At 47.4% G+C, this 21,446-nt stretch overlaps 1 protein-coding gene across 1 annotated transcript; it reads left to right on the top strand.

Annotated features, from left to right (window-relative positions):
* The first annotated feature begins 3,074 nt into the window (after window positions 1–3,074).
* On the top strand, window positions 3,075–21,317 carry MLN (motilin). Its single transcript, XM_039538205.1, has 7 exons — window positions 3,075–3,163; window positions 3,449–3,576; window positions 5,891–6,095; window positions 11,387–11,521; window positions 14,645–14,761; window positions 18,221–18,329; window positions 21,183–21,317. Exons 4-7 carry the CDS (start codon window positions 11,402–11,404, stop codon window positions 21,188–21,190), a joined length of 354 nt encoding a protein of 117 aa, XP_039394139.1. The 5' UTR covers window positions 3,075–3,163; window positions 3,449–3,576; window positions 5,891–6,095; window positions 11,387–11,401; the 3' UTR covers window positions 21,191–21,317.
* The last annotated feature ends 129 nt before the right edge of the window (window positions 21,318–21,446 follow it).

Below are 21,446 nucleotides of genomic sequence, written 5' to 3'. Positions count from 1 at the left end.
TTAAATGGTCAGATGCACACGATGTTTTCCATTTACCAGCCTTCCCCGAGTTGCCTGTGGAGGACCTAGCCAGGTCATCCATTACGTGTGTGACAGATATCGCAACCCTATGCAGTCTCCTGGAGGGCTTTGGGAGTCAATTTATGTCTAACTGTGTTCTACTCCAGGGGGAGAGTTGCCACAGCTCTGTCCAGCATTAAAAAACATGGGGGTTGGTTAAGGTGAATCACATTTGTGTTTACCCCTCCAGAACAGTATATTCCCCCCCCCACACACACACACACACACTGGGGAGGTTTGAATGTACTAGTTCAAACTGATTTTTCCAAAATCCAGCAGAGTTGTAGAAGGGAAGGTTCCTGACTCTCAGTTTTATGTTCATGCCACTTAAATAATTAACCAGATCTCAGCTGGTCGAAATCAGTGTAACTCCATCAAAGCCAGTTGCTGATTTACACCAGCTGAGGATCTAGTTCTACGTTTGTAGTAGCTTGGAAATATCAGTGCTGTAAGGGTTAAACAGATTTCTGCTTTAAGCTAAAGCTGGGATTGCTGGCTCTAAAATGGATCTTTCCGCCACCAGGTACTGAGATGACAACTCATTCAAAATTACTCCCACTGCTTCCTTTGACACCCATTCATAGCGTGGATGCAGCTGATGTGGGAGCCTGATCCAGAGCTCACTGCAATCAATAGGAAAACTCCCAGTAATTAGGCCCTTGGTGCTCTGGATTTGGTATGTAAACCTGGCAGACACTGTAGGGAGAGAAAACAACAACAGATAAACTCTGCATTAATCTATGGCATCAGTATTTGCTGCTACAAGCGGGAGTGTGAAGTGATGTCTAAAATCAGCAGGAGTTAAATCCCGCTATTGATTCTCTCTCCCATCCCCTGCTACGCACCAGTGAATTAACATGAATTACACGGCCCGAGTAGTCGGGAGAAATTTAACCAGTGTACTTGGAGGGGATGGGGCCAGGAGTTTGTCTGTGCATTTGAAATATTTATGCCACAAATTAGCATGCGTTCTAAGCCCATGAATTTCAAATATTTATATAGCTTTAATATTAAGGAAAATGTATTAAAATTTCCCATAGGCGTTTTATTCATTAGTAAGGCTCAGCATTCGTCGACGACAATGCCTGCTTGGTGATGCATCCCTAGAACAGCCCGGAGAGTGCAGAACAAACCAGGAGCGTGGTTTGTCCAGTGCAGCGGTTCCCAAACTGTGGGTCGGGACCCTGTTTTAATGAGTCGCCAGGGTTGACCTTAGACTTGCTTGGGCCCGGGGCCAAAGCTGAAGCCCGAGCCCCACTACCTGGGGCTGAAGCCCTGGGCTGTGGGGCTCAGGTTACAGGCTTTGGCCCCCTCACCTAGGGCAGCAGGGTCTGGGCAGGCTCAGGCTTTGGTCCCCCTTCCTGGGGCTGTGTAGTAATTTTTATTGTCAAAAAGGGGTCACGGTGCAATGAAGTTTGAGAACCCGAGACTTTCAAATTAGGCCCCCTCCATCCAAATTTAGCTGCCCAAATAAATGGGCCTGATTTTTCCAAATGTTCTGAGCTCCTACTGAAGGTAACAGGAGTTGCGGCATGTGCAGCTCTTTGAAAATCATGCTGCTCATTTAGGTATCCAAAGACAGACTTAACAGACTCACTTTAGGCAAATTTAAGGTGCTTAAATCTTGGTACAGATCGTCTGCCTGTCTAGGGTGTTCCAGGAAAACCCATACAAATATCACTGGCAGATTGAGGCTGTCCAATCACTGTACATTCACACACCACTACAGGCAGCTTGGCTCACTGCCTTACCCTAGAGGGGAAATTCAAACTCTGTCGGTTTCTTATCCCATGGTTTTATGCAACCCTTTTGCCACAACACTCCAAGCACAAGACAAAAAGGAGAAGGGGGAGAGTACAGGACTTTGAGACGCGAGCTCAGTGCAGAAGACCTGGGGAATTAGCTTTGCCATTATTCCTTGACATTACAATTGAAATACATTTCCAGGGGGTTTACAGTCACTGCCTGTTCTCTTCTAAATTTACCCCACATTATGGTGAATGTTTAGCCTATTTTAGCTACAAAGCCAGTTTTGCACATGCCTTCCTTGGAAGGAAGCTACATTAGAGGAACTGAAGCTTGTGAGCCGTTGTAGGCCAGAGACTGGGTTGGGTATTTTATTTTTGGTCACACTTCTCCTGTACTACACTACAGAGCAGCTCCTCAGCTGCGGACCAAAGTCATGGACCAGGACACTATTGTTCTAGGCGCTGTACACAGAACAAAAAAACAGTCCCAGTCTCTGTCCCAAAGAGCTTGCAATCTAGGCAATGGTTACACTGAAGTCAAAAGAGCTACATTAGTTGTGGATTTTAGCCCCTTACTTCTAAATTCTGTATAGGTGCCCAGGATTGCAGGAGGGGTAATATAGCCTGTGCTAAACCCTGTCTCTCCATGACTTCATTGCTATTTTTCTCCATGCTAACAAGCTTAAAGCTAGCATGGGTGTGTCTGCCTGAGCAGCAGCGACGCCTGTGATTTCAGAGGAGCCATACCTTGTTACCTAGGTAAATGGGGGCACTGGCCTATAGCTGAGAACCCGACCTGTAGTACCTAGTTAATGCAAATCTGATTAATTCTATGGTCTTCCCTTCTATTTTAAAGGTTGTTCCTTTGGAGTGGGAGATCTCATGGGTGATGGACTGGTGATCTGACAAGTAGCCACATTGTCCTGGTAAAAAGGCCAGAGATGTGTGAAAGTTTGGCACTTGGAAAGAGGGACCTTTCTTTTGCTGCTTCCAGACTCCCTCTGCCATCTCGTCAGCCGCATCCATCATAGCCATAAAAAAAATGGAAAATTCGATTAAAATGAAAGCTGGTGTCAAATGAGTTTTCACAAGTTCTTTAGGGAAGAAAAGCTAATGAGCGATTGCACCCTCCCCCCCTTGCCCTCAACGCACACATGGTCCCTGGGAGCAAAGCTATTTGATCTCTCTTGAAGTTTTACAGCTGCGCCCACATTGCGGGCCCTGTGATAAGCCATAATAAATACAGAGGGATCTTGGAAGCATCTTAACTACTGGTGCATTTTTTAAGGAGTGTTTTGGACCAAATGGAGAGTTATTGACTGAGATGACAGCGGGGGACCTGTTGTAAAACACAGGTGAGGTTCTAAAGTTAGTAGACATTGTATTGACCAGCTGTAATGCAGAACAGAAGAGAAAAAACATTTTAATTAACTTGTTTCGCAGCTCCCCCTGCTCGCTCGCTCTCTCACACACACACAGCTTGTACCTGGCAAATATTGCAGGTGCTCGGCACTCGGGCAGAGGGGCAGGAATTCTACTTCAACAACAGATGTAGCACCCTAGAAAGCCATTAAGCAGAGTGGGATTTAATACATTGGCTAACTTGTTTATCCTTTTGTTTCTCGCTCTTTTATTTTCAGGTTTCCTTGTAAGCTGCCAGCAGTCAGATGAGATGTGAAGCTGAGGTCCTGACCGCTTGCCATCACTTCAGATCCTGTGGACTTGTCAGGAGAGCTGGAGGGTTTCGTTGTAGGGTCAATGTCAGAGGGTCAGTGGCCAGAGGGTGACTGCCTTCTGAAATATTCCCCGGCCGTTCTGTGGGACAAGATAGTCTTCAGGTCCTATCCTAAATTGCATGGCTTTGCAACGTGTCATTGAGGATTGAGCCAATGTCCATGAGAATCTTTTTATTTACCTTGGTGGGTTTGGGATCAGGCCCTTAAGGAGCTGACTCTTTTTTTGCCCTAAATGCAGCTGCATTTCAGTGATGGGTGAAACAAGCCTTGGTTGGGATTTTCTAAGCTGTCCAGGCAATTAACTGGCCTGATTCTCTGTTGCTCTGCATCCTGTCATCATTTACACCAGTGCACAGTGGGTGTAAAATGCTACCATTCTGCACCCTCTTTGCACAGGTATAAATGACAACACAAGGTGCAGCGTGACAGAATCTGAGTATATGTGTCTAATGGTATCTAGAGAGGAAGGATGACCCAGTAATTAGGTCACTAGCCTAGGCTTGGGAGAGCTGTGTTCCGGTCCCTGCCCTGCCACAGACTTCCCATGTGACCTTGGGCATGCTACTTTTAGTCTTTCTGCCTCGGTTTCCCCAACTGTAAAATGGGGATAATAGCACTGCCCTACCACACAGAAGGGTTGAGAGGTTAAATGTATTACAGAATGGCAAGTGCTCAGATATTATGGTAATAGGAACAATACAAAAAGATAGATTAACCTCCTAGACTACTTTAAAAGGCTTAAGTTATCCATAAAGTGCTCTGGGATGAATGGTGATAGATAGATTAAATATGTAAAACATTATTTATTATTTTAATATTTGGCTCTACATTCTTCTAGGTCATTCATTCCTTTAAATCCATGCAATTGTAATATCATCGGTTACATTTTATCCTGAATTACGTTTATTTCAGTGGCATCATTGTTGTTATCTGTTGGCATTTTGGTTTCATTTACAGCCCTCAGTTAAGATCCAGACTTTATTGTGCTAGGTGCTGTACAGACACATAGTAATATACAACCCCCTGTCCCAGAGAGATCACAATCTAAATGGACCAGACAAGCAAAGGTTGGGAGAAAGGAAGGTTCATTACTAAGGCTGCAAATCATTCATGGAGGTCACGGAAGTCACAGCTTCTGTGACTTCCTGTGACCTCCGTGAATTTTGCAGCATTGGTGCAGCTGACCCCAGGACCACCCCAGCAGCTGGGGAAGCCCAGGGTCCAGCTGCAGTGGCCACTGCTCTGGCAGCCCCAGGCAGCTGATCCCTGTCACTGCCCTGGAGCAGCGGTCTGGGACCAGCAGCAGTGTCCGTGTGACCCTGGGCTGCCCCCGCCTTGACGAGCAGCAGTGGGACTGCAAGCCATACCCCACCCGGACCAGTGGCAGCAGCAGGGGCCCGGGCTGCCCCATGCCCGGACCCGCAATGGCAACAGGGCCCCAGGCCATCCTCTGTCCCGACCAGCGGTGATGGCGGCAGGGCCCTGGGCCACCCCTCGTCCAGACCGATGGCAGTGGGGCCCCAGGCTGCCCCAGGCACCCTGCCTGAAGCGATAGCGGTGCCCCAGGCAGCCCCCCCCCCAGTGCCAGGGGGCCCCGGGCAGCCCTCCCTCCAGCTGCATCAGGGCCCCAGGCTGCCTGCCCCCACAGCAGCAGTCTTCAGGAGCATCCCCCTCTCAGCAGGTAAGATTTAGTCACAGATATTTTTAGTAAAAGTCATGGACAGGTCACGAGGCCCTAACTTTTTGTTTATTGCCCATGACCTGTCTATGACTTTTACTACAAATACCTGTGACTAAAACGTAGCCTTAGTTATTACCCGTTTTGCAGATGAGGAAACTGAGGCACACAGATTATTTTAAGTGACTTGGCCATGGTCACACAAAGAGTCTGTGGCAGAGCCTGGTATATAACTCAGATATCCCGAGTCGAAATCCATTGTCATAACCACAAGTTCATCCTTCCTCTCTGGCGTGAGATACAGGTCAGCTCTGAATTTGACCCACAGTGTTTCCATAGAGCCAAATATTTTAATGAGAACTTTTGTCATCTTCCAAGGGGTCAGGATTTGACTCATGATGACCTCACGCAAGCATTGTGTTCCTAGGTGATGAGTAGACGGGAGCCAGCCCAGGAGTACCCCTGCCCATGCAATGCAAAACAGGGTGCAGAGGGGTGTGAGGGTCTGCAAGTAGTTGGGATGGTTTGCTTACCGTGATCCCAGCTAAGGTACGGTCCCGGTGTGGGCAGCACTCAGAACAGCAGAGTCATTCTGAGGACAGCCACTTGTGGGGGTGGGATGTGATCTTCCTTGGAAACTGGGAACTCTTAAAAAAAATTCCTTGCAGAAGAAGTTGCTGCCTGCGCAACAAACCCGTTTCTATGCACCCAAAGTATCCAGTGACCACGTCTGGGAGCCACGGGCACCATTGATTATTGGTGATGTAACTGAGTGCTTGTGGTTGGCCTATAAAGGGCTGAGAGATTGAGCAGGAGCACACAGGAGAGACCAGAAATCCCTGACTGCCAAGGAGAGACTGCTGCACTCTCTAGGTAAGTGATAAGTGTCTTCATTTCTGCTTGTGATAATGCTGCAATGGACAGTCAAAGCTCAGCGGTTTCAGATAGGGTCAGCAGAGGACAAAAGTTCCATTTCATGAAGGATTTTGAGATCCTTTCCAAATGGGAGCGGAAAACCAAACCTTTCAGAATTCTCCATGAAGGAAGATTCTGAACCAACAAAAATGGTTTAGACATGATCGAATACAGGGGTTTTTTAAATCAAACCAAAAAGTTTCATTATGGAAATGTCAAAACAGGACATTTCAATGTTGCCAGAACTATTTTTTTCCCTCTGGTTTTCTTCCAAAACAAAATTCTGACAAACTCGAGCTTTTTGATTTTGGCAGAGCTGCATGTTCCAGTGGACTATGGTTCCATTTAAATTTCTCTCACCGGTTCTAGTGATCGTTCCTGGTTCCCTTACGTGCACCTTGAACTGGATGTCGCTAATAAGAGAAACAGCCTCTTCCCATCTGGGGATGGTCCCAATGCTACAGCTGAGGACGGGGACTCAGGACTCATGGGTTCTCCAGCTTGTTTTGTGGACTGGGGGGGTCTCCATGATTCACATCCCTCTCTGTAAAATGGGGATGATAATATTTACCCACTTCATTGGGGGCGGGGATGGAGATTTAGTTCACTGTTAGGTGAAATTCACCCCTGTGGAGAGATCCTGCACAAGACTGATATTCTATTACAAGTAGGACTTAAATGGCACATAGATCTCTTGCAGTGAATTTCACCCTGGAGATTTTAAAGCATGTTGAGCTTCTCAGGTGGAAGATACTTTACACTTTGGGACGATCGTTATTATTGTGCCTTGTCCCCTCGTTTCTTTCCTCTCTTCCTTCCTTTAACATCATTTGCCCTCCAACAATTTCTCTCTCTTTGTTCCTCCTGCCCCTCCGATAATGCCCATTATCATGGTATTTAAGCTCTTCTCCTCTTTGATTTCTTGCATCCATTTTTCCATGGAGTTTAATTTCTTGTTGTTGATGAGGCTGCTGCTGCTCTCAGTCTCCATCCAGATACATCCTGCTGAACTCTCAGAGATAGGAAGGGCCAATCCAGCCTACCCTGCCACCCGCAGAGCTGCCACGGCAAGAGTTAGTTGATTGCAGCTCAACAGAAACTTTTAAACAGGAGAGATGCCTCAAGCCTAATAAGGGGGATCAACATCACTGTTTCATCCAGGAGGAAGTTGCTTTCTGCACTTCCCTCTCTGTATGAGCACTGATTAAACTGACTCTGTTCTCATTAACTGCCCGTTAGACCCATCAGACAATGGAATATGAGGCAGAGACTCAGGGAGCCATACAGGAATAGAGCGCTCCAGGAGATGCCCTGAACACAAGAGATGGAGCAGATGCAACTTCTGCCTAAATTAACCTTTTGATGTCCCTCACTGATCCTGAGCCAATGCTCAGAGGATAAAGGGCTTGATTGCTCATTGTGCTGTGTGTTGTGTCGTCATTTGGACCAAAGGTCCCAGATCAGAATGATGGCATTTTACCGGAAATGCCAATGCAAGGTGCAGGGCAATGTAGAATCTGGGCCAAAGTGCCCAGAGTACCATGCTGTACTGATGCCCACCCTGGGATCTTCCCTCTTGGCACTTTCAAATGCTACCAGTGAAAGTAACTCACAAACAGCAAGCTATAGATTCACCAGGGGAGGCGCCGAGCTGGAGTCTTAAAATATGAAAGACATGTCCTGTTTACAAAGTGTGGAAGGGATGTTCAGTAGACTGGCTGGCTCGATAAAGTAAAAAAGCAGGAGCTTTTCTCCAGGAGCAGAGAACAGCTTCACAAAGTGGTAGTAAGTGGGAGATGAAGGAGATGACTGGGGTATTTTGGGGTGGGGGGACAGCAGTTTATTGATGTTATGGAATAAATCAGGTGACACAAAAGAATTATCCTAGTGAAAGATAATGTGCATCAGGACATAAGCACAGTAGAATCCTGTTTTAAGGAAAGACCTAGGCAATCCCCTTTTGATCAGCACAGAGGCGATTGCTGCACGTCACTGGGTCATGTGGTGCAACTAATTTAACAGCAGAATCCCCCAATGCAATCAGTAGGTCTGATAAGCCAGCCACTAACTGCCTAGGGTCAGGAAGAAACCTCACCATGTGGGCAGGATATTACAGAATTGTCTGTTGTGGGCGTTTTTAGCAACTGGGACTGGCCCCTGTTGCAGAGGGGGGCCAAGCCTCTGTTGCCCCAAACCTCATAAAGTCATGTGCACCTGTGCAAAGTGATTGCAATATGGGGTAATCCACTACTGGGCCAGATCCTTCACTGGTGTAAATCAACACAGCTCCACTGATGTCAATGGAGCGACACCAGTTTACACCACCTTAGAATCTGGCCCTACCATTTTGTTTTGGTAGCATTTTGCACAGGTGTAAATGACAGCACATAGTGCAGAACAATGGAGAAGCAGACCCAAGACCAGCACAGACTGTGATCTGATACATAAGTTCTAGTGTTTTTTATTCAGTGGCATCTACGATGGCTCTTCCTTGGCTTTCCTGTGCTAGCACAATGGCAAAACGATCGGGTGGCAAACGCTGTGGGAGGGAATATTCGTTAGTTTCTATTGGTCTGTACAAGTTTATATTTACATGAAATCTAATTCTGGGGCCAGATTTGACCTGCCAGTGTCCCTTTAATAATGCCTCAACCAAAAGCTTTTAAAAAATAATTAAGGATCAGGAAAAAATTGAGTAAAGCAGTTACATAGTGGGTCCAGACTTCATTAAATGTGTTCAAGAGAGAACGCTTTAATATTTAAAGAGGAGATTTAATGTTTACATAAATCCTCCCTCTGATGTGAAATTGCTGTTAAATCAGGTTGGAAACTGGTTTTTAAAATCCCTTTAAACTGGTTTCCTGTAGAGCTCGGGTGGCAAATGATGTCTGCAGCACTGTATGACCTAGCAAGATTTATTAAGGGGCTCAGCCCCCCTGTGTGAGTTGTCCATACTGTCTTATAGGTCCCTTATGGGATTAGAGTCACTAGCATGCCGGCTTGATCTCTCTCCTCCCCTAAAGTTTATTGAGGGAAAATAAAAATAATTATAATAAAACAGTTATACTAAAGCTGCCAAATCATGACACTTCCCTCACTATGGAAGCTCAGTGCGGTAGCTTGAAGCATTTTCCCCTGGACAAGTCTGGATTTCATACACACTGTAATGGAGGCATAACGCTGGCAGAACTGAATAGGTATTTAATGCTCCGTAAGACTGTGCTTTAAACATAGGAAGTTACTGCCCAGGAACAGACCCATTCATGAGAAATGGCAGCGTCCAGTGCTTAGAGAGCTGTCCTGTTAATAAGGACTCCTGGGTTGTATTCTCAACTTAGGGACAGAAAGTGAGAGCATAGGATCTGTACTCTGCTCTGACCACTAGACCCCACTCCCTAAAGCACGACCCCTTAGTTCTGTTCCCAGTTCTGCCATTGACTCAGTAACCGGGGGCAAGTTACTTTGCCTCTCCATGACTCAGTTTCCCCAACTGTAAGATGGGGACAATGCAGTAGAGCACTTGGAGATCTTTGGAGGCAACGTGCTGGGTCAGGAATACAAAGTGTTATATGAAACCTGATTATTAATTATCCAGCTAGCAAAACCCAAGCATTCATCAAGTGCTGTGCATACAATTTAAAGTGCAAACAACTGGTATTACATAAGAACCTGGTTCATGGAAGCCCACACTTAAACCGGAGTCTGTTGGCAGAGTTCTAGGCAGGGCTGCGTGGAACCTTCCCTTTCACTGCATAAAGGCAGGATTTCCCCTCTGGAGCTGATTTCCCCTGCCCCACATCCTCTTCTGTGTTCATCTTCCAGGCTGCTAGAAGTCAGGCTGGGAGTCGAGAGGCCCATGGCTTGAACTGCACAGAGGTGCTTGGAAGTGGCCCTTCCTCTGGCTCTTGGTTAGAAAATGAAACTGCCTCTTGGTTGAGTCGGGCCCCAGTCCAGCAAGGGTCTTACGCAGGCAAGGAGGCCCAGTGAAGTCAATGTTCCTATGAACCAGTCGGTCCTTTGCCGACTCAGAGCCTAAAACTGTTGTGTTCTAGAGGCGGGAATCTAGAAGTCCAGTCGGTTTAGATGACCCTCCTATGAAGAAGACGAGGCGGCTGTCAGTCACAGCTGCTGCAGGTTCAGAGAGCATTCGTGTGTTTTAGGATGATGCAATAGTCAAAGCAGACTATCAAAAGCTGGCACAGTTCCAAACTCTGCTTGCCAAAGGGAAGACATTCTAGACACTGCACCCATCTCAAGGTGGGGAACTCAATGGGCATGTGCGCCTTATAGCCAGGACGTCATTCTAACTAGAGACATGCAAATGTACACTTCACATCTCAGTGTAAGTCAGACCCGGCCCTCCTCAGCCTGCAGTTGCTCCATACATTTTTAAGCCAAGATTTTCAAAAGCAGCTGCTGATTTTGGGGATTCACTGCCCAGTATAAAGGGGCCTGATATGCAGGAAATGCTGAGCACCTGCCCTCTGGAAACAGGCCCCTTTTAAGGTGTCTCAAGTTGGGCACCCAAAATCACCAGTCACTTTTGGAAATCTCAGCCCGAACCTTTAGACATTTGCTTTGTTCAGCAATGTAGAGTTCTGGGGACTTTGTGGGGGAAACCTATCTTCCAGATCACTTTTCAGCAGCATGCCAGGAGAGCGCTCCCATATGCAAAATCTAAATGAAAAGGTTCAGTCTCCAAAGCAGTTTTCTTTTGTATGAACTGAGAAATGCTTCTTAGCCGGTGAAGTTTCCCAGCTCTGTGCTGTGCAAAGCAGGTGCAAACAAGCCCAGGTATCTTTACCCAAGTGCTTGCTGAAACCACTTTGCCTCCTATACCAGGTAAGCATCCCCAGCTGCCAAATCATATGGCTCACTGGGTGTAGACCATGTGGAGGTGAATCCTGTAGGGAAGTGGGAGTTGCAATTGTGGAGTGTTTATCATTCTTAGGATTGGACCATTGGCTGGAGGTCAGGCCCTCGAGGGGATGTTAGACTGTCACTCAACACCTAATGTCAGTGACAGAAGCAGCTTGGAGAGCAAATATGAAGTCTATGGCTATTGATCAGAAATAAACGCCAAAGAAAGTTGTTTATTAAACCCAAGCTCCGTGTCCCAGGAAGGATAAATTGTCTGAACTATAACTCAGGGTTATTCCTTTCTGGATGTTGGTTGAACTGCTGTGCACCGCAGGAGGCAGCCATCCCTGCTGGCATGTTCTGACCCTCCCCTCTCCTGTGTTGCTCAGGCTTTCTCAAGCTCCATGATGGTTTCGAGGAAGGTGGTGGCTTCTCTGCTGGTGGTGTACGTGGTGGCCATGCTGGCTGAACAGACTGAAGGCTACCTAGCCTTCTTCACTCGCAGCGACATCGAGAGGATGCAGGTAACCCCTGAGCACCATACTGCAATGGCCAGAGCCCCGTGTGGTGCAGAAAGGCACATCCTGTGCATGCTTCCCAGGTGTAGCTCATAGTTCATCCCCTCTGAGCAGAGACAGTGCCTGTTTGATAGATGGTTTCATGATGTTACCAGTCATAGATTCATAGAGTTTAAGGCCAGAAGGGACCACCGGAGCTAGTTTGACCACCTGTCAGGCAGAGGCCACTACATACAACCCAGCCATCTCCATGCCAACCCCAACCACCAGAATTAGACCAAAGTATCACAGCCCTCATGAAACTAAACAGTTTTGTGCCATGGGTAGAGAACAGGAGGCACTGAGGTGCACTAATGCCTGAGGCCCCTGCAGTGGCAGGGAATTGATTGATCGAGAACATACCCAGATGACCCTCATCATCCACTAAGGGTCTGGCTGAGAGCAGCAGACCCATTTCTCTTATGCCTTGAGATGACCAGTCTCCAGAGGTGAAGGGCTAGTGTGCTAACCCACTAAATCCTCAAGTGCGCCAGTGCCAGGCCTCACACAGCACAGGTGAGAAAAGACAAGGGGGATGATTTCTTTAAGCCTGTGTTGTTGGAAAAGTGGGGCAAGTCCAGGGGAACTGGCTCAGTTTATTCTCAGTGGTGTTGCGGTGGAGCTGGTATCCCTTGCAAGGGTTCAAACCACCAACCTGTCAGGCAACGGCCTAAGACTGTACTTACAGAGTGATAGTCTGCAAGCATGCTCAGAGTGCTGACTTTGGCCCTGGTTCAGGAAATCGTGTAAGCCTGGGCTTAACTTTAAACACACATTTATGTGCTTGCCTGAAGAGCAATGCTTTTCTTAGCTGGGGCTTTCCATGGGAGACGAACCTCAGGCCAACATAATTCTTACTCATGTAAAGCTCTCAGTGGGTCAAAGGTTCAGACCAGCTCTCTCAAGTTCATCTCTAGTGGAAATGTAGCTGGAACAGACTCCCCATAGCACGACAGGTCCCACAGCAGTACTAGGATGAGCTCGGTAGGGCAACTTACAGGATCCTCAAAGTGTGGGAGGCACTGTATTCACGAGTCCCGCAGAGGACTTTGAGTGAAAGACTCAGGATTAGACTGCAAGAGCCAGGATTCAGTTGAACATAAAATAGGATAGTGGAAACAAAAGGCCCATTTACATTTGTCTGTGGATATTTTTTAACGGGTTTTCTTTTATAATTGCTAATGGCTCGGATTTTTATGGAGAAGCTGCAGTCTCCCGTCATAATTCTGCTGTGCCTCTTTGTTCTAACAAATAATTAACCATGCGCCAAATAGGTTTCAGTTCTGGGACACGCATAGAGGAAAATCCTTTTCTTTTGATGTGAAACTAATGCTGCTGAAAGATGCCAAGCTGACAGCCCTAGAGCCTAATGTTCTCTGTTTTCACACGGCACAGGCAAGCTTCTCACCCACCACCATCACTAATTATTTCAAAGGGGCCAGGATCTGACCCTGGCCCCTTTGAAATAATTAGTGATACTCCCCTTGACTTCAATGGGGCCAGGATTTCACACCCTGTCTAGGAATTAGCAGGGATGGCCTATTCTTCCCTTGGTGTGTCTGCTGAGCATCCATGCGGCCACTTCTTGGGTGGCGTATGGTCATTCTTCACCACTATCAGAGGCAAGGGGAAGTATGTGGATCCAGTTTAAACAATAAGGCAAACTAATGAGAAATGGGAAGCAGCTATGAAAGCTTCCCCATTGTGTTTCAGCACTGGCCTATAGAATGTACATTGATGTGGACTTCTGCAGTAGCCCATACAAATTCTCTTCCCCCTGGGGTGCTCATCACAATCAAGGGTCCTCTGGGGCAAGAGAGGAGTCCCTTTTTTGTCCAAAATCTGCCTCTCACACTGAAAATACCCCTTTTAAAATTCAGTGTGGCAGTTAGGGCAGCACTACGGCCCCACCTCCAATAGACAGACCCTGCCTTGAACAACCACTCCAAAGACCCCCACAGTGGGTTCCCAAAGCCATAGTGTGAAACCTTTCAACCCCCCTCAATTTTCGCTGCTCTCCTGGGGTTTGCGCTGAGGAGGGATTTCACTGCATATATCATAGAGGGACAATACAACCCGCCCCAGAATGGCCTATTAATAATACATAGCACGAGTGATGTGCTTGATGTTGGCAAAGGGGCTGGACAGGTATAGACTAATTAAACCTCAGCACCGCTCCCACGATGCTGCTGAGTATCAGTATTTATTCTACTGATGAGGAAACAGAAGTACAGGGGCTGACATGACTTCCTCAAGGTCACACAAGGAGCCAGTGGCAGAACCCGGGTTAGGAGTCAGAAATGCCTAACCCCAAGCTCAATCCACTCAGCTGCCGTGCTTCTCTGGCCACCAGTGCGCATCCACGTCTCTTAGCAGATCAAGGAAGTTACCTTCTACTGGGTCACCCCGTAGAGCTTTAGGCTGTTAACTGAAAGGTTGGTTTGAGCCCAGTGCCCGCTCAAGGAACACCAACTCTTTGACTTTTTGTCTGTACGATAGGATCTGACCCAGTGTCCATTGAAATCAATGGGAGTCTTTCCAATGGGCACTGGATCAGGAGGACTGCGGGGAATAATCCTGCACTGGTTCCCAGGGGATGGACTAAAGGTGACTCATTAGGTTTCGCTGGTTTCTCATTTCTCTGGTTCAATGCCCTGTTCAGCTTGGCAGTTCTCACAGGTGAAGGATACACCAGCTGGCCCTCTTGATCTGCCAAGGGATGCACTTGGTACCAAAATAACAGCTGGTGTCATGTCAGAGCGGCACCAGCAGCAAGGACAAGGCGTCACCAGTAAGGGATGATCCATGCAAAGGGAGCAGGGGATTTGTAAGGAAGGGAATTCCCATTTGCAAACCAAGGTCCAAATCCTGCCCCCAAGTCACTCAGCTTGGTGCTGGAGAGCTCCGCTGCATGTGGATTCCCCTCCACCAGGTCACCTCACGGCCATGGAGCTGCTCCATGGACCCTACTCCAGCGCGCGTCATCCTTTGCTGAACAAGCAGCCACTCTGTCCCACCCCGACCCTTGTCCCTGTGACCTTCCTGATCCTTGGTGTTTGTTCGTTACTGTACCTTGCCATGTGGCTTCAGGAGAAACAGAGGAACAAAGCGCAGAAGAAATCCCTGATGTTGCAGAAGCGATCGGAAGGCGGAGACGTTACTGAGCTCTCTGACGTGGAGCGTGTGGACGAGGGCGAGATCATCAAGGTGAGGGGAATGGTGGCAGGGACCCTTAAGTATATGAGGAAACCACACAGGTGCAATTGGGTATCCAATAACCACATTCGTTGACCAGATACAAACATATGAGGCCTATCTATATGTGTACACTGCTGCTCTGTTGGGTTCTGATGGCTTCTGCAATAGAAGACAGTGAATGAGTGCCACTAGCAGGCTTAGGAATTGTTTAAAGGGATACTACCCAATTCCTATAAACTGGACCCAGGCACTGAGCAAGTTTATATCAGAGGACGGGTGCAGGGTGCACCTCAGCCTTGAAAAATTGCCTCGAAAATTTAGCAGCTCAGCCCCTGAGTCTACTTCCCTGCCTGGCAATACGGATGGTGAAAAATCTACTGATCTTTTACTAACCTCTCAATAAACACCTCTCACTGCTGCTCAGGAGTTTGCAAGTCTGCGTCTGGCTTTTGGTTTGGGATTTATCTGGATATTTACTAAAGTAGGCTTGTTATCACTGTGAATTGTCCAGCACCTTTGAACCTGCAGGATTTCTAAGGACCTTGTAGCGCGGGTACCAAGTTTACAAACTTGAGTCCATCCAGCTTCACTGTTGGACTCTTAAATCAGCACCCTGGGGCAGAAAAATACCTGTTTTAGAACATAAGAACATATTGGGCCATCTAGCCCAGCATTCTTCCTTCTGACAGTGGCCAATGCCAGGTGCTTCCGAGGGAATGAAGAGAACAGGGCAATCCTCACGTGATCCGTCCCTTATCATCCCATCCCAGCATCTGGCAATCAGAGGCTTAGGGACACCCAGAGCTTGGGGTTGCATCCCTGACCATCTTGGCTAATAGCCATTGATGGAGCTATTCCCCATGAATGTAGTTAATTCCTTTCTGAACCCAGCTACGCTCTTGGTCTTCACAATATCCCCTAGCAATGATTTTCACAGGTTGACTGTGCACTGTGTTAAGAAATACTTCCTTCTGTTTTGTTTTAAACCTGTTGCCTATTAATTTCATTGGGTGACCCCGGTTCTTGTGCTATGTGAAGGGGTAAATAACACTTCCTTATTCACTTTCTCCACACCAGTCATGATTTTTATAGACTTCCATCATATCCCCCCTTAGTTGTCTCTTTTCCAAGCTGAACAATCCCAGTCTTCTTAATCTCTCCTCATGTGGAAGCTGTTCCATACCCTTAATCGTTTTTGTTGCCCTTCTCTGTAGCTTTTACATTTCTAATATATCTTTTGAGAGATGTGGCGACCAGAACTGCATGCAATATTTGAGGTGTGGGCATTTCACTAATTTATATAGGGGCATTATGATACTTACTGTCTTATTATCTTTCCCTTTCTTAATTGTCCCTAACATTGTTCACTTTTTTGACTGCCTCTGCACATTGAGCAGATGTTTTCAGAGAACTATCCACGATGACTTCAAGATCTCTTTCTTGAGTGATAACAGCTAATTTAGATCCCATCATTTCATATGTATATTTGGGATTATGTTTTCCAATTTGCATTTATCAACACTGAATTTCATGTGCCATTTTGTTGCCCAATCACCCGGTTTTGTGAAATCCCTTTGTAACTCTTCACAGTCTGCTTTGCATGTATCTTGAGTAATTATGTATCATCTGCAAACTTTGCCACCTTGCTGTTTACCCCTTTTTCCAGATCATTATGAATATGTTGAACAGCACTGGTCCCAGTAGAGATCCTTGGAGTACCCCTCTATTTACCTCTCTCCATTCTGAAAACTGACCATTTATTCCTACTCTTTGGGTAGGTCTATACTTACCTGCCGGGTCGACGCGTAGCGTTTGACTTCTCGGAGTTCGAACTATCGCGTCTAATCCAGACGCGATAGTTCGAACTCCGAACGCACTCCCGTCGACTCCGGAACTCCACCACCGCAAACGGCGGTGGCGGAGTCGACGGGGGAGCCGCGAACTTTGATCCCGCGGCGTCTGGACAGGTAAGAAGTTTGAACTAAGGTAGTTCGACTTCAGCTACGCTATTCGCGTAGCTGAAGTCACGTACCTTAGTTCGACCCCCCCAACCCTAGTGTAGACCAGGCCTTTGTTTCCTGTCTTTAACCTAGTTAGTGATACAGGAGAGGACTTTCCCTCTTATCCCATGACTGCTCAGTTTGCTTAAGAGCCTTTGGTGAGGGACTTTGTCAAAGGTTTTCTGAAAGTCCAAGTTTTTTTAGGCATCTATGTGCCGATCGGAGCCCTCGGAGGCACGTTTGTTCAGTCACCCAAGTTAGAAAATTGGGCTCCTCTATTACAGCCCAGGGATAGTTTCACCCACCAGGCAGTGCAGCCACTTCTGAGTTGGAAACATCACTATTCTTCATCATCAGCAAAAGGGAAGGAGAAAGAATGTGGATCCATGGGAAATGTAGCTGAGTAGGATGTAAAGTCTAGCTGAGCTGGAATTTGGCCAGGACATTAGTTAACACATCTGCTCTTCCAAAACTGTCCAATATTAGTGTCTAAACACTGAGCATTCTCAGTCTTAAACATTAAATATCAGGCACATCCTGGAGTCTGACTACCACCCCCAAATGTGGCCTGAGCAACTCGTTCACTTTTGTTACATCCCAGCAACAGCTATCCTGAGGTGCTGGATGCAGAAATGTGCCTCGTCCTACAGCTCTTATTCAGGCATCGGAGTCAATAGAACGACTGGCCTGAGAACGAGTTGCAAACCGGGGGTTATCAAGTTCAAGGATCACTTTCTCCTTTGGGACCTCTGCTAATTGCAGAGGCCGTATGCTGTTCGTTGCCAGTGGCCTATCCGGCCTACATTTCCAAGCGAACATCTGGATGACCCAATGGATTGAAACTCTGGGACTTCTAGCAACCCAAGAGTGAGTAAAGAGTTCAAGGACTGCCCTCAAGGCCACTTATCTCTTGTGAAGACCCAGTCCACGTCAGTGTCCACCATACTAAGGGTCAGGGGCGGCTCTAGACATTTTGCCGCCCCAAGCACGGAGGGTCCGCTGGTCCCACGGGAAGCCGCGGGACCAGCGGACCCTCCGCAGGCATGCCGCCGAAGGCAACCTGCCTGCCGCCCTAGCAGCGACCGGCAGAGCGCCCCCCGTGGCTTGCTGCCCCAGGCACGCGCTTGGAGCGCTGGTGCCTGGAGCCGCCCCTGCTAAGGGTGCAGTCCCTCTTCCCATTCATGTCCATGAGGAAACTAGCATTGATTTGAACGGTGCATGATCAAACCCCAAATAGGAGACTAAATCAGCCCAGCTTTAGTCCATGTGACAGAACTTACAGCTTGTTCCTCGTACTACAACTTCCAGTGGCTGTCTATGGGGTTGGTGGGGAAAACTCCAGCAAGTTGTAGCACTTAATTCTGTGCACAAGATCCCTTGTTCTTCAACACTGATGAAGTAGGAGGTGTGGTTATCCATCTCCCCTACTCCATTTTCCTTTTTTGGTTAACCATGCCTTCCTTCACAGCTGACTGCTCCTGGAGAAACTGGAATGCAGCTCGACGCTAGGCAGCTGGAAAAATACCAACACGTCCTGGAGGAACTGCTAACTGAGATGCTACTGGACGCTCGAAATGGTACTGTAAGGAACTTGAACTGTGCCTCTCTCCCTCCCCTAGTGATATTTGTATTGTGGAAATGGCTTTTGTGTCATGTTTGCTCCCTTTACGGAATCCTCATTGTCCCCCCGTTCCACCATGGATACACTCTGCGCTTAAGAACATTAAGCTCCCTTCCCATTGCCCAGACGGTCTCTCGGTGCTGTTTTCGATCGTTACAGTGACATTGCACCATTTCCAAGCAGCCACCCTTGGTACTGCTCCCCGCGTTCATGTCCCTCCTCCGTGGCCAGGGGACAATCTTGCGAACATATTGTTCCAGCTGTTTGAAAATGTGTCCGCATAAAAGCAAGGCGGAGGAGCTGCCTTCTCCTCCTGAATGTGCATTAAGGGCAAATCGCACATTGCAGGCCAGCCCAGGTGGGGCACTGAATAGCTAAGGGGAACTCAGTGGGAGTTAGGTACCTAAATACTGGGTTTTTGAGTCTGCTTCTCTCTTCCCTTAAGGCCAGAGTGTGGCCCATCCTACGCACCAACCCAGGGGATTAAAAGAGGGTGTAAGACCCCCCCTTACTCCACTGAGCTGTCTACTCACACCAGGGGTACCAACGCGGAGGGGACAGCAGCCTCCATGCGGCTGCCAGTCCACATACATGTGCGAGTGGAGCTTCGGCTCCACCCCACAATGCAATCAGTGCAGTTGTGTCAGCATGCTGGGGACATCCTCTGTGTGTCAGAGATGGCATATCTATGGGTGATCTTACGGTATTAAATATTATGCATCATTGTGGGCCAGGGATTGTATATGATTCCCTGAGGGAGCCCTCCAGTAGCTAAGAACAGGGGTGGGTGATGAGGCAAATTCACCTCACGAGAGGCCCCACCCCTGGGAGGGCTCTCCTATACTGGCTCAGATTGGATTCTCTAGAGACCAGAAGACTTTTGGATAAATAGCCTGAGTTTAAAGTGACTCTGGGCCTACTTTCTGATCCAACAACCGGATAGGACCTTCTGTCCCAGGGACACCCCAGCCCTTCCTGGAAAGGGTTGGAAGGACTTGACCTATTCATGGGGGTTCTTGTTCTGAGCAAAAAGTATTCTGAAGTTATAAACAAAGAAAAACCCCGTGGTGGGGTTGGAAGGGCTGACTCCTACCAGAGCCTTTGTTGAACTTGTGGGGGGGTGATCTCTGGTAGGCTTATTAGCACATGTGTAGGTTCTTTTAGTGTTTAATGTTTTCTCTGTAATGCTTTCGCCTTAAGAATAAATGTGCTTGCTTAGAAAGGGCTGTGTAGTAGCTTGTACCTGTGGGCAATTACGTTCCTTTTAGCCTCTCGGGAGAAGCAAAGCAGATCTGTTTAGTCAGTCTGACTTTCTGAGGAACTCACAGTATAGGCAGGGGACTGTGCAGCCTGGTAAAACCCGGTCAGGAGGGAGAGAGAAATCCATCTGCACCCAGGAGAGGAGACGGCTGAGAGCCTAGAGGGGGTGCCCTTGCTGGACCACAAGGGGAAAATATAGGTGTAGTCGTAACACACTGCACCAGCTGTAAGCCTGACACCGTGTAAGTTCCCTTCCCCTCCACAGAGGAGGAGAAACTAGGGGGCACAGTCTACTTCTCAGTCTACTGCTTAGACAGCACAACTCAGCGCTGTTCTGTACATGGGGCTTATGGCACAGCCACAATTTAGCCTTTGCTTTCTGTCCCAACACCTACTGAAGTCAAAGGGAGACTTTCCATTGTCTCCCTTGAGCATTGGATCGTACCTTTATAACAGTTACACATCAGTGTATCTCCAGTTTCTTCAGTGCAAATATTCTCTGTTTACAGGGGTCTGACAGAGGTCAGAACCAGGCTCTTGGTTTTGCCAAGTTGTAGGTATTTTGGGGAACGTTGCTGTACATAGAAACTTAAGGGCTAATTGAGGTTCTAATTGTTCGGCCCTGAAGTCAATGAGGTTTGCCTTAGTGAGGACATAGGGCCAGCTCACACATCTCTTATTCACACTGTTGTGCACATACACAAGTCACCCCACCAATGGGACTACGTGACTAAAAGCTCAGCGGAGCAGTATGCAAAAGGACTGCACAATCCAGCCCCAACTAAACAGTGAGTAACAACGAAGGATCTCAGGCTGTAGGGTGAAATTTTCAGCAGAATGCAGCATCCATAAATTAGGCCACATTGGCCAAACTGCTCAGCACCTGCAATCGAGGCCAGATTTTCAAAGGAGTTAGGTGTTGAGCTCTCTGGACTTCTGGCCTCTATTTAGGTGTCTGAATGTGAGCTGAACTCTGAAACTCAGGCCCCGATTGTGTTGCTGAGCACTTGAAAGCCTAGCCCTGAGCTCTTCTGATAAGCTGGCCCTCGGTATGTAAAAACTAGAGGCAGAAAAATTCTGTGACAGTAAGTTATTTAGTCAATTCATGCACGCACTGTTGGGGAGCAGTACGGGATTGTGATTTACAGTCAGTTCTCCAGGGCTTTCTCCAGTCTAGGTTTAAATAACCCTAGCAACAGGGCTTCCACCCATTCTGTGGGATTACTGTTCCAATTCAACTGTGCTGGTTTCAGTTTGTCATCATTTCTTCCAGAGTGGAAGCTGAGGAGGGTGGGGATTGCACATAAAGCTGTAAAGGGCTGAAAATTGTACGTGAGGCTTATAAAGGATTGGGAATTGTATGCAAAGGACTGGGAACTGTGGAGTGAATCTTGTATAGGACTGTATAAGGCTTATAAAGGACAGGACATTGTACATAAAGGACTTGGCAGTGTATGTGTGGCTTATAAAGGACTGGAAAAATTGTATTTATTTTATATATATATATAAGCCTATGAAGGACTGAATTTATTCTTTCCTCTCCTTGCAGATAACTGATATCCTCAGACCCAGAAGAGCAGGGTGATGCTGCCTTTTGGACTACAGGTCTACGCTTCTGCAAGACTAACTCAGTGAAGTGCTGCAAAAGAAAAAACTCTGATGCGAGCTAATAAAATGTGCAGATGAATTAAATAAATGACTTGTTTCTTTCAAATGTCTTTAATAATCAGACAACAAGCTCCAAGTGCATGAAAGAATCAAAATGGCTCTACATCATGATGCTTTCTAGGTATATAGAATAGCAGCTTTTGTC

This window comes from Mauremys reevesii, linkage group 4, assembly GCF_016161935.1.
Source record: "Mauremys reevesii isolate NIE-2019 linkage group 4, ASM1616193v1, whole genome shotgun sequence".
NCBI lineage: Eukaryota > Metazoa > Chordata > Testudines > Geoemydidae > Mauremys > Mauremys reevesii.
Note: the sequence above shows the minus strand (reverse complement) of the source record. Positions and strands in the feature narration are given on the sequence as shown.